Source organism: Epinephelus moara, chromosome 22 (assembly GCF_006386435.1).
Source record: "Epinephelus moara isolate mb chromosome 22, YSFRI_EMoa_1.0, whole genome shotgun sequence".
In the NCBI taxonomy this organism is placed as follows: domain Eukaryota; kingdom Metazoa; phylum Chordata; class Actinopteri; order Perciformes; family Serranidae; genus Epinephelus; species Epinephelus moara.
This window is the reverse complement of record NC_065527.1, coordinates 8,784,311-8,796,933: the sequence shown is the minus strand read 5'-3', so window position 1 is coordinate 8,796,933 and position 12,623 is coordinate 8,784,311. Positions and strand designations below refer to the sequence as shown.

Genomic DNA, 12,623 nt, shown 5'->3' with positions numbered 1-12,623 from the left:
TTCAAATTATGGAACACTGTTTTAAGTGGTGGCTGCTGCTCAGGACATAAAGCAGGTCATCTACTAATTGAAAGATCGGCTGTTCAATCCCCGGGTCCTCCAGTCTGCGTGTGGTATCCTTGGGTGAGATCCTAAACCTCAAATTGCTCAAATTGGTCTGAGTGCTTGTGAATGGTTACAGCAGGTGGCACCTATGGCAAGTATAATTAGTGCAGTTAGATCCGTCTCATCACAATCTTTAAACTACTTTTGTATTAAGAAATCTGTGAAATTCAACCATATTAGGTGATATTATTGTGTTCTGGAAAACCGGGTATTAAATAATTGTTGTTTGTGGATGGTACTGGTGCGGTAGCTAAATATTTCTTTTTGAAATGTCGCTTTACGTCTTTTGATAACGTCATGGCCAAAAGCTTTAAGTTGGAGTTTAATCAGTATGTAGAGTACGACAGTTACCAAACTTAGTAACGTGAGGTAAGGAATGACTTTTTCATTCACTTTAGTGAAAGTAAAGCAATCACACGATTAACGATTAGTTGATCACCAGAAAATAAATCAACTATTTCCCATTTTGAAAAACAAATTTTTCTGCCTCTCTGCTTTTCTTTGTTATAAATAATTACAATTTAAATTAGCTGGGCAGAAAAACACAGTTGAAAATGTCACCTTTAGCTTTAGGAAGTCATACCGTGCATTTTTTTACTAACCATTTTATAATATAAAATGTGTTTTACTATTTAATGGACCAAACAATTTATCATTTAATTGTGAATATGACTGATAGATTAATCTGTAACTCTGGTCAGTTTGCCACTGAGATGACTGTCCTTGCTCTGAGGCACCTCAACAGTGGCAATGAGAGAGAGTCAAGTGTGGGTTAGTTACTTTCCAGACCCAGATTTAGCCCTCCACTCACAAGCGTAAATTTGACCATTTTCATTAAAAAAATAAAAAATAAAACAAAAACATCAGTCAATCATTACAAGGATTTAGTACTTTCAATGTAATTTATTCATTTTCCATAGCTACTTGTCCTGTTGGGGATCGTGGGGGACATTAGGCGAGAGGTGGGGTACACCCTGGACAGGTCGACTGGCTATCACAGAGCTGACACATAGAGACAGACAACCATTCACACCCACAGTAGTACTGAATAAGTCTACTAAAAATATTCAGTTAGTGAAACTCTTATCATACAAAACAAAAAAGAACACAGATTGATGATTTCAAATATAATATAAAGTCAAGATTTAGTCTCAGTGTGTCATCACATGCTGGAGAGACACAGTGATGCGTTAGTGCCACCAAATCCAAAAGAGTTTGTGAGGGCGACCCGTCGGCCCTGAGTCTGCCATTGCTGCGCTGTGCAGGGAACATAATTCAGGTCGAACTCTGGCTCTGTACGATCCAAGTTGAGCGTTGGGGGCAGGACCCCGTGGTAGCAGGCCAAAGCGGTAAACGCTGCCTCGAGGGCCCCTGCGGCCCCAAGCAGGTGTCCTGTGGCTCCCTTGGTGGAGGAGACGGCAAGGTTTTCAACGCTTTGCTGAAAGAGCCTCTTGATGGCGGCATTTTCAGCTGCATCACCTAAAGGTGTGGATGTAGCGTGAGCATTCACGTATGTCACATCTGCTGGTGAGACGCCAGCATCTCTGAGGGCTGTAGACATGCATCTGTAAAGACAGGGGTTGAATTTCAGTTTATTACAACTTTTATTTTTGTTTTGGCTCAATTTGCTCATTTTTAACGCTGCTTACTGAACAATAACTGCGTGTTGTTGTTCTCAAACTGAATGTGAGTGCACCTGAAATGTCAATAATATGTCCTCATTGCACAGGGACACTGTGTGTGCACAGCTACAGTAAGTGCAGTAGGTCAAAGTTGAACTTGGAGGTAGCTTTCTAAACTGTGATGAATGCTCAGACAGTTTGGACAATAATTTTACAATTAACTTTTGTCTTCCACAGAAGTTGGACTAACCTGGAGGTTTGATCTCAGCAATTAGGCTTACACAAATTATTATTTCATATAAATCAAGTAGCTGTGTAATGTGAAGGTGTCAGAAACCACAGAGAAATATCACCTGACTCTGCACTTCCCCTCAGCTTGACAGAACTTTTAAGCGCCTTGTTGCTCATTCTTTTGGTTGTCAGGCCTGCAAAAATCGCTCACATAAACCTCACTACAGCAGGCAGCTGTGTTCTGATAAAAACCCACTGTGCATGTGCACCTCTACCAGAATCTCCACACATCTCTCATTCTATAGGGGCTTATTAAAGCAGAGTTTGAGTTGGCAGTAAGTGGTTTTATTATCTTAGCCAGACCAGAGTTACAGAGTGGCACACACACACACACACACACACACACACAATAAAATACACATTTGTACAACCTGCAACCTAATATAAAAATGATTGTGTGTGACAGAGATGTGTTTTTTTCTACTTCATATTCTGTTCGTCATCTTGTGACACCTCAACCTCGAGGCCCTGGTTGGGAACCACTGCTTAAATAAGTGACAGAAGTTGTGTGTGTCTTGCATGCTTAAACAACAAAACCCCTGAAGAAAAAAAAAACTATGAGTCACCTGAATGCTCCGTCTCCATCTGCAGTGGGTGCAGTTATGTGGCTGGCATCCCCTGAGAGTCCATAACCCAGGACCTCTGCATAGATCCTGGCCCCTCTCTTCACTGCATGGTCCAGCTCCTCCAGCAGGAGCACCGCTGCTCCTTCGCCCATCACAAAGCCCTCTCTCTCTGGGTGAAATGGTCTCGACGCCTGCGTGGGGTTGTCATTCCATTTGGTGGCGAGGGCGCGTGCCCTGGCAAAGCCGGCCATTGCCAGAGGCCCCACACAGGATTCAGTTCCTCCTGTCACCATAGCAACTGCATCCCCGTGGGCAATGAACCTGGCGGCATCACCTATGGCGTGTGCGCCTGTGGTGCATGCTGTGGACACTGCGTGGTTTGGACCTTTCAGGTTATGTTTGATACTTATGTGCCCTGCTGCCATGTTGACGAGGATGCGAGGCACAAAGAAGGGGCTGACTTTGCTGTAGCCCTTTTCTTGGAAGGCAGCAGAGGTGCGAGCGATTTCATCCAGTGAAACCATGCCCATGCCCACAGCCACCCCAGTATTGAGCTGTTCCTCTGTGGTTTCAGGGTACCACCCTGAGTCCTCCAGAGCCAGCTGAGCAGCTCCGAGGGCCATCACAGTGGCTGGTGACATGCTGTTGATCTGCCCACGTGAGGTAAACCTCTCCTCCTTAAACTGACCTGGTTCATTTCCTCTGGGCACCAATGCTGCCACTTTACAGGGAACAGTCTTGTACTCCTCTGAGGGGAGAGCAACAATCCCACTCTGACCTTTTATCAGGTGGTCCCAGGCTACTGCAGTCCCTGTGCCCAGAGGACATACCAACCCTATACCCGTAATAACAACCCTCCTCCTGTGCTGTCCACAGCTGTGGTGTCTGGAGTCTGGCTTTGGACAAACACAGACAGTCTTGTGAAGAAGTGCCCTAAAGTTTAGTGTACTCAGCTGGAGTCTGGTCCAACAGGATGACAGAGGAGACATACCTGTAAAGTTTGACACAGCTAGCTTGTAGCTTTGGTGAATCCCCTGTTAATAACAGAAGAATAAATGCACAAAACCAAAGGTGAAATGTCCAGACGTCGGTAACCTTAAGTTTGTAACTTAGTCCCGAGCACTGTTTCAAAGTTAACCGTCATTTGCTGATACATTCATGTAACGACATCCATTCCTAACGTGAGCTAATCTTAGGTAGCATTGTCGAACGCCAGATTCGTTTAACGTGTAAATTATCACATTTTAAAACATCTTATTAAAATAAAAGCGCAATAACACAGATAATTATGCGTTATTAAACACAATTACGGTAAAATACAGTGATTATATAATATTTAAAGCTGCTAACAAGTTTTCAGGCGTTGCTAGGTCAGCTAAACTCAGGACCCGAAAACATCATTTAGCCAAAATTGCAGCATTAGCATTCAAGCTAGCTATCACAGCAAGAAGTACGAGCATGGCGGTGTCACCAGCCGTGACAACACTGTGTGAAAACTCAAACGAAGTCTTTCTAGACGTCGCGAAGTTGTTACTTACATACGCGGATAATATTTTAAGGTAAGGCTGTGAAGTTATGACACCAGCAGTGTGTTGAGCGGATTGTTGTCATGTGTTAGCTAACCTGAGATTTCCTGTAACGTTACATGACAGATAAGTAGTTTAATACTGTCATGAGCTGGCTAACCGCCGATTAAGCTAACATAGCTGCACTTGAGCTCCAGTATATGCTGTTGTTGCCTGTACAAATGGTGTCAAACCAAACCCTGTTTAAAAGTCAGGCATTTTTACTTGTCCTTGTGTGTGAGCACACGCCCATGCATGGAAAACCCTTACCAAACTTAAGTATTAATGGAGAGGGTGTTTTGGATTATTCGTCATACAACTGACTCATTGGGAAGCTGTTTAAAGTTGTCTAAGTTACATGTCTATATTCACCTCTTACATCTGCAAACACTGTCTCTGTAATACGCTGCAGTGTTAGGTGTCAGAATTGATGTAAAGCATAGAGACTTATAAGACAATAGAAATAAGAAGTATGCATATGTATGTATATGTGTATTATTCTGCAATGTTGAGCACTACAAAATGTAAGATATGTGCATTATGCTACTTTACAATGTATAAACTAATATGTTAAGTTTTATAAATGTAGAATATGTGTGTTATTCTACAATATGCAATATAGCACATACGTAATTAGCAACAAGAATAAGAAATATGTACATTATCTGCGTCATATGTTAAATATACATTCAAGAATTGTGTATATAAGAATAAATTAGGACACTAAAAAAGTTCAGAAATTGCTCGGACTATTGGGGCAGTCATTACACCAATTATTGTGTAGTCAAGACATTGTAGTAAAGAATTAATGCACCTTTAAGTCAGTATTTTACAGTTGAAATATAATAAATAAGTGTCTTAAGTTAAAGTTATCATGTGCTTCTTTAAGTAGAGTTAACATTCATACCCGAGCACACTCACCTGAAATATGACTTTATGAAAATGCCCTTTTTCTGTGCGATAGTAAAGCAGTTATCATGTATTTCTCATGTATTTCTCACCCTTGAACACATGACTCTTCAGTTTGTATACAGTGATTTGTCTCTTCCACCCCATAGGAAGAAATGTATTTCCCCAACAGCCTTGAGAACAGCTCTACTTCCTCATATGTGACTTTCCAACAGGTATCCCAATGAGGAAAAGTACAGATCCATCCGCATTGGTAATCCTACATTCTCCACCAAGCTGTTGCCCATCAAAGGTGCTGTGGAATGCCTGTTTGAGATGGGATTCGAGGAGGTAATTCATAAGTACTGTCACATGGCTACTGTAATAAGTTAAACCACTTGCTTAATTGCCTAGGGTCTATTTGGTTATCTGCCATTAGCCTAACTGTGAGTTATGTTATGACCTCTTTCCCCTCTGTTCAGGCTGAGACCCACCTGGTGTTCCCCAAGTCTGCATCAGTGGAACAGCTCAAGCTCATCAGGGAATCCATAGCAGCAGAGAGGGATCAAAGGCTACGTGGAGGACAGTCTGTCCAACCTGCTGCTCAGGGCGCTGCTGCCTCTGCCTCTGCCTCTGCCTCTGCCTCTGCCTCTGCCTCTGCCTCAGCCTCAGCACCAGAGAGCTCTGCTTTTGCCTCCAGCCAGCCAGTTGTACAACCTCCATCACAGCCTCCATCCTTGGTAAAGATATTCTCCTCCCTGGTTAAAATGTCAGAAAGTGTGATTGAACATATCTGAAGTGTACAGCTGTAATATCAATGTAGCAGGGAGAGACAAAACACAGTGGAGTGGAGACAAAACACACCTCACTTTGTTCCTTTTTTTTTGGCCATGACATCAAATCATAATAATTTAAAACCTCAATCAAATGCCAGTTTGCCAGAAAGAAGGGTGACATCCACATTGCATGTTGAAACCCCAATTTGTGTATATAAAACACTTGTAATGCCAGATCATCTGCAAAATAAAACAGAATAAACATCTAATCATTGCAGATGATGGCCTTGGCGTGTGCAGTATGTCATACAGGTGTACTTTGTCCTTTGTAAAGGACAGCAGTCCTGCTTCTCTCTCAGGGCTTTTTTTCCCCCTAAATTAATAATTAAAAACTGAATTTATTCCTAAGTTGCCAAGTACTTCTTTGATTAATTGATTCATCATTTAACACACACAGTGTCAAAACAATCTTTAAAAAACGCCCTTCACGGTATCTCAGACCTCAAGATAACATCTTCAAATGATGTGCTTTGTCTGATCAACAATCCAAATCGCACTTTATATTTAGATATTCAGTTTACAATTATGTAAAACAGAGAAAAGCAGCAAATCATTGGAATAGCAGGAACTTGTGAGGTTTTGACTGAAATGATAAAGACTGATGCTATTAGCACCCAGGTGTCTGTAGCCAACAACAGCATTTGCAGCTGGCGTGTAGCCACACTGACTATTTACACCCCAGGTGCCAATGCTCTTTTTGTACAGAGTGTATGTAGCATCATGGCAGAGACAAGCTCCCAAGTGTCTGTAGCCAGCAATGCTATTTGCACCTGGGGCTGTAAATAGCCAAATGTGGCTTTTTACAGCCCCAGGTGTATTTTCCTGGGTGTCTTAACAACATCAAAATAGGACAGAAATCCAAATACGTCTAATAAGCTATTCTGCTAAAGTTTATGTACACAGTGTGCATTCAGCAGCTTTATACATCTTAAAAACTAAAATTAATAAGTCAGATATGTCTAACAACAATAAGCCGGCAACTTATACTGGACCTAAACTCCAGTCTCCTGTGTGAAAGTCCTGTGATGGACCCAATTATCCACCACATCTCACTCCCTCCATGGACTGTCACTCTTCACACTACGTCACTTGACTTTGCTCTAATGCATTTGTAGGGTTTTCTCGTAAATTTACCACCTGAATCTCAGAGATCATCTAAGATCAGCTAGCACTAACCCTCACCATGACCTCTTTGCCCTAATCCCAATCGCCTCCGAGCTCAATGTGTTGACTTGACGAGTACTAGCCAATCACAGCACACAGTGGGATCCGTAATAACGTGTCGTAGGAATGGGTGTATATAGCAGAAGAGCTGCAGCGTATCTGTTTTCAACATTTTTAATGCTTTGCCTTTCTATTATTTTAAAATATTGGAGTAGGGTGTCACAGTTTTACTTTCTAATCAAGGGGAGGTAGCAAAGAAAATAGTAACGCTAAAGAGGGCCGCGGCTTTAACAAAAAAAAAGAAAAGAAATTTAACATTCAGCCCCCCACCATCCACCCCAATTCTTTTCATACGATCCCCTACATCTCAGATGAACGTCTCCATATGATGAACCTATCCTTATACCTGCTTCAGTTCTGATAAATTGTCACTCTGTCTCTACTTATGTTTGTAATCAGGATTTTTCTGTGCTTTTGTCAGGAGAGCAGTATGAGCTTTTTTGTGACTCTCCAGTCAAATTTCCAACACGTGATGATGTATGAAAACCCTGAGCTGCAGCGCAAAGCCAGGAGCTGCATCCCTCACCAGCAGATGTCCTCTGCTGCTGAACGCAAGCTAAAGGAGGCAAAAGAGGCAGATCCAGGTGAAATCCTCTCACTCATTCAAAAGATTCAATCACACTGTGTGCTCCTTTTAAACAAGGACTCAGAGGGACCAACTGATTTGCTTTCTTGTTTGTAGAATGTAAACTTGGAATGGAAGAATTCCTGGTGCTGGAGCTGCTCAGTTGGTTCAAACAAGACTTCTTCTCCTGGGTGGACTGTCTCCCTTGCAGCCGCTGCAAAGGCCGGACCCAGAACTCTGGCTCACTCAGTCCTACCCCCGATGACCTCCGCTGGGGAGCCCAGCGAGTGGAGAACCATTTCTGTCAGAGCTGCCAGCTCACCACCAGATTCCCCAGGTTTGTGTCTGTGTGTGTTTGTGCAACATTTTGGCTCGTTGTTGCAACTGCAGTTAAAGAGTTTGGGATCAGTTTTACCAGAGTGTAATAAAATTAGGTTTAAGTTGCACAAAGAGGCAAAGTTTCACTGCTTGTATGTTTTATTGTCAAATCCCTGACTTTTATTTTGCAGTATTTACTGTAAACAAACTTTTAAATGTAAGAATTTAAAAGGTATGAAATGAATTTTGCCATAAAACGCATGTAGAACTAGAAAAGCACTCGGAGAGCGCAGACCTCCGCCAAGCAGCTCGGATTTACCGCCATTTTATTATTTTATCCACTTCGCTTCAACCGATCACCACCAAAATGTTCTCATCTGTTCCTTGTTCCATTATCAGCCTTTCCTGAAAATTTCATCAAAATCCATTCAGAACTTTTTGAGTTATTTTGCAGGCAAACAAACAGACAAACGCCGGCGAAAACATAACCTCCTTGGCAGAGGTAATAATAATGATTTGCTTTCACTGATGTACATTTCTTTATCATTAACACCAGGTACAATAATCCTGAGAAGCTACTTGAAACCAGGAGGGGGCGCTGTGGGGAGTGGGCTAACTGTTTCACACTGTGCTGCAGAGCTCTTGGCCTTGAGGCCAGATATATCTGGGACAGCACAGGTACGTACATGACTGACGGATGTGGTTCTTGCATTGCTAATTTTATGTTCTAAGCAGCAGTTGACTTACACACCTGTGTTTGACATGTTAGAAGGAGATTTTGTTAACTAAGAGTCCTAGTCAGTTAATTACAGAAAGATGTGGTTGAAGGTTTTGAACAAGTAGACCTTGAGTCTACTTTTCTAAGCTTATGAATGAACTTTCACATGCAGTGTTTATATTATTTATGTAACACATATCTCAGCAGAGAGGTGAGTTTCAGAATGTGTACTCAGCAGCCTTGGGGCTGTTGGACTGTAGTGAAACCTGCCTCAACCTGAAAGAGCTGCTGTTTATCTAAAAAAAGTTTTAGTAGTAGTCGTTAAGTTATTCTCAAGGTTAAAACTGACGTTGCACACTCAAATGTTTTATAGTTATGTATAGGATAGGATAGGATGTATAGGAACATCATATCATCACAAAATGTTTTACTCTAATGCTTGCTCAATGTCAGAACAATTTATGCAGTGTATGAAGTGTTTGAAAGCCTTGGTGTAAATCAGTTCCGGTCTCTGATGTTTCAGACCACGTGTGGACGGAGATTTACTCGGTGTCTCAGCGCCGCTGGCTGCACTGCGACTCATGTGAGAAAAGCTGTGATAAGCCTTTACTGTACGAGGTCGGCTGGGGGAAGAAACTGGCCTACGTTCTGGCTTTCTCTAAGGATCAGGTCAGGCCAATGGACACTACATATCACCACTACAACTCTTGCCACTACTACTAGTACTAATACGATCACATACTGGTATTTGTCCAGTTTTTATTTTACTTTAAACATTTGCCTTTTTGTAATCTTATTTCTGTGGGTCAGTTAAAAACCTGTCAATTCAATACTAAAGTAAAAGTGTCATGTCCTTAAAGGGATAGTTCAGATTTTTTACTATTACATGCATTAGATGCCAGTTGGTATGTCCCCAGTTTGGAGAAGCAGGCAGGAGTATCACCATGTTGGCTAAGCAATATATTGTCACCTGTAATGCCTAGCACCCCCTTTAGGCCAATCAGTAAAGAGCTGTGCACTGTTGACTGTTGTTTAGACATTAATTCTCTTCCAGGGTTAACCGACAGTCCTCTGGCATGTGTTTGTGATGCAGGTGGTTGATGTGACGTGGAGATATTCCTGCAAACATCCAGAGGTATTGTCAAGAAGGACCAAGGTTCAGGAGGCCTGGCTGCTGCACACCATCAATGGGCTTAATACCACGGTAAGTCAGAACCCTGTAAACCCTGAATATAAGACTAATTGCTGTGGTGAGTCTAATGTAAAGCACTTTCCATCTGCTCTAAAACTGAAGAGGCAGCAGTCCCTGAGTCCAGAGAGGAAGAAGGAGCTGACAGAGAGGCTGCTTGTCGAACTGGTGGAGTTCATATCCCCCAAGAAACCAAAACCAGGAGAGCTGGGCGGACGCAACTCTGGCTCTCTGGCCTGGAGGATAGCACGGGGGGAGACCAGGAAGGATACAGGGACCTCCACACAGGTACTGTTCATTATATGGTTTTATAATTGAGCTTACTCCTCTCAGCATTATGTATCTACTGATGCATTTAATTATATTTCATTTAAGAGACATTTCGACTAAGCTCTTCCCAACAAAAACGTGATTGTCATTAAAATGCAGACGTATGTTGGATCTTTTTATTCTCTAATCTCTTGATTTAGGATGTTGTGGGACACTTAAATCTTTAATAACAACCCAGGATGATAATAATAATATATACTCTGATGTTAATTAGGACCACCTTTATAGATACACCTGTTCTGCAATGCATCCTACTTTTACGAAGCTTATGATCAGTCCTGTTTCATATTTACAGTATGAGTACAATAGATGATGTCACAGCTGCATTAAACACCACTCAGAGGCAGTGCTGCATTCTTAGCATAATAACAGCTTGATGTATCATAGCGTGAAAGCTAGTAGCTGGATGTCTGATACAAATCAGTATTTGACTAATGAAAATAAGTGTGTGTCTCTGTGTGTTTTTTCTCAGGCTGCAGAATATGTGTTTACTCCCACTGAGAAAGAGAAGAGGGACTGTTTACTGCACGTGCGCTACAATGCCGCTAAAGACCAGTACTGTCGAGTGTCCAACAACTCTGAAGTCATCCAGAGCTGGGATCAGTGTGTGTGGAGGAAGGAGTCAGTATTCAGAAAGGTGGAGGAGGACTGGCAGATGGTATGTTTTATTATTGTTTGGATAAAAAAAAACATATTTTTCAGTTTGAACATTATTTTTTCAGTATTCAATGGCAAAGACAGGAAACATTAAAACCCTTTAAACCAATCACAATCATCTTGGGTGGTCCCAAGCCCAGGATACCACGCACTTGCAAAATAGTGTCGGTAGGGAACCTGTTGGGTGTATGGGTGAGCGCTGGCATTAAAATGGCTAAATCCCTGTGAGAGAAAACACTACATAAAACATTAAAAGACTTCAGTGTGTAGGTTGCTAGCTCTGAGATTATTATTGTTGTTTCACACACTGTGTTAAAAGGAAGTGTGGAAATAGATCTGGCTGTGCAAGACTAGTTTCACATGGTGACAGGGATTTTTTGAAAACTGTAATATACTCTACATCCTGTGAGCCAGACTAGAGTACTTGTAATAGAGAGATTATAATAAGACTAGGAGTCTGCAGCCACACTAGCTGCACCGTGAGTACTCTGTGAGTCTTTTTGACAAAGTTTGGCAGGGCCTGCACCCTTGACTGTGTAATGTTAACCATGATCACATCTGAATTTAGTGTGTTAACATGCTAATGTATGCCTATTATTAGCACTCGATACAAAGCAGCAACAGCTAAAGCCGAGAGGATTGTCACTTATATTGCAGGTATTTAGTCATGAACCAAAGTATTGGACAAGTTCAAATGTTAACCAGAAGATGGCAGCAAAGGTCTCCAAACTCAGCAGGATTCATCCTTTAGGGACCATGAACATCTGAATCTAAGTTCATGGCCATCCATCTGATAGTTGTTAAGATATTTGACTCTGGACCAATTGGACATTTCAATCCTTAGAGCCATTGCTAAAGAGAATTGTCAAAAATCAAAGTTGTGTGTGCCTCAGCCAGTCAATTTATTTGTCACATGAAATCATGATACAATTTCAGTGAAATATAATCCTGTCTGCTGTCAGTTGTACATCAAAAAGACTAGTAATGAATATAAGTGTATGATTGGGCAGTCTTAGGCAGTGTCTTCAATCAGGATCCTAGTGGTATGAAACTGGTGGAGTGCCTGTTTTTGATTTAAAAAAGAAAAAGTTCACACTTTGTGCCTTGTTTGAATGCTAATCGGCCGCATTTACAATTCAAAGAAGTTGTAGTCATTGTGTAATTTAATCAGACTGTGTGAGAACCATGCCAAGACAAGAGTGGGTGTCTGTGTTTAGAGAAAGCGCCTTCTGTTTTTCACAGAGCAGAAAACCCACCAGCTCCAAAACAAGCACTGCAAGATGTTGCAGTTTGAAAACTTGATTTTGTACATGACTAAGATTAGATACGGATTGGACACATATATATTAAGGGAGTGTATGAAATGAGAATAAACTCTTCACTAGCTTCACATGCAGCGGTAGGTGTGATGACCAGATTTCTATCTTCAGGTTTACATAGCTCGAACAGAAGGCTCCTCTACGGGAAGAATCAGCTGGAAGTTTGACTTCAGTCCGGCGGCAATGAAGATGAAGTCCGTCTCCATCATGGCTGGTAGCCAGACCTTCCACTCTGGGAAAGTCTGCTGGCACCTGCAGGCAGGCCAGATCACTACAGAGTTCACTGGAGGTATGGTTATTTAATTGATATTCTCATACAAATACTCTAAATATACTTGTTTGACATTATCTCTCCTCTCCTCTCCTCTCCTCTCCTCTCCTCTCCTCTCCTCTCCTCTCCCCTCCCCTCCCCTCCCCTCCCCTCCCCTCC

The 12,623-nt window shown here is 41.9% G+C and overlaps 2 protein-coding genes across 2 annotated transcripts in view; one reads left to right on the top strand and one right to left on the bottom strand.

Annotated features, from left to right (window-relative positions):
* Nucleotides 1-633: 633 nt before the first annotated feature.
* On the bottom strand, nucleotides 634-3,762 carry oxsm (3-oxoacyl-ACP synthase, mitochondrial). Its single transcript, XM_050034365.1, has 2 exons — nucleotides 2,585-3,762; nucleotides 634-1,670 (listed from the first exon to the last, which is right to left on the bottom strand). Exons 1-2 carry the CDS (start codon nucleotides 3,571-3,573, stop codon nucleotides 1,268-1,270), a joined length of 1,392 nt encoding a protein of 463 aa, XP_049890322.1. The 5' UTR covers nucleotides 3,574-3,762; the 3' UTR covers nucleotides 634-1,267.
* Nucleotides 3,763-3,989: 227 nt separating this feature from the next.
* ngly1 (N-glycanase 1) overlaps nucleotides 3,990-12,623 on the top strand; it is a 10,091-nt gene continuing 1,457 nt past the window's right edge. Inside the window, exons 1-11 of the mRNA XM_050035119.1 lie at nucleotides 3,990-4,143; nucleotides 5,274-5,388; nucleotides 5,520-5,777; nucleotides 7,519-7,681; nucleotides 7,780-7,999; nucleotides 8,537-8,658; nucleotides 9,222-9,367; nucleotides 9,792-9,902; nucleotides 9,993-10,175; nucleotides 10,690-10,875; nucleotides 12,305-12,482. Coding sequence (XP_049891076.1) covers nucleotides 4,043-4,143; nucleotides 5,274-5,388; nucleotides 5,520-5,777; nucleotides 7,519-7,681; nucleotides 7,780-7,999; nucleotides 8,537-8,658; nucleotides 9,222-9,367; nucleotides 9,792-9,902; nucleotides 9,993-10,175; nucleotides 10,690-10,875; nucleotides 12,305-12,482 — 1,783 coding nt within the window. The 5' untranslated portion in view covers nucleotides 3,990-4,042. The remainder of the gene's footprint in view (nucleotides 4,144-5,273; nucleotides 5,389-5,519; nucleotides 5,778-7,518; nucleotides 7,682-7,779; nucleotides 8,000-8,536; nucleotides 8,659-9,221; nucleotides 9,368-9,791; nucleotides 9,903-9,992; nucleotides 10,176-10,689; nucleotides 10,876-12,304; nucleotides 12,483-12,623) is intronic.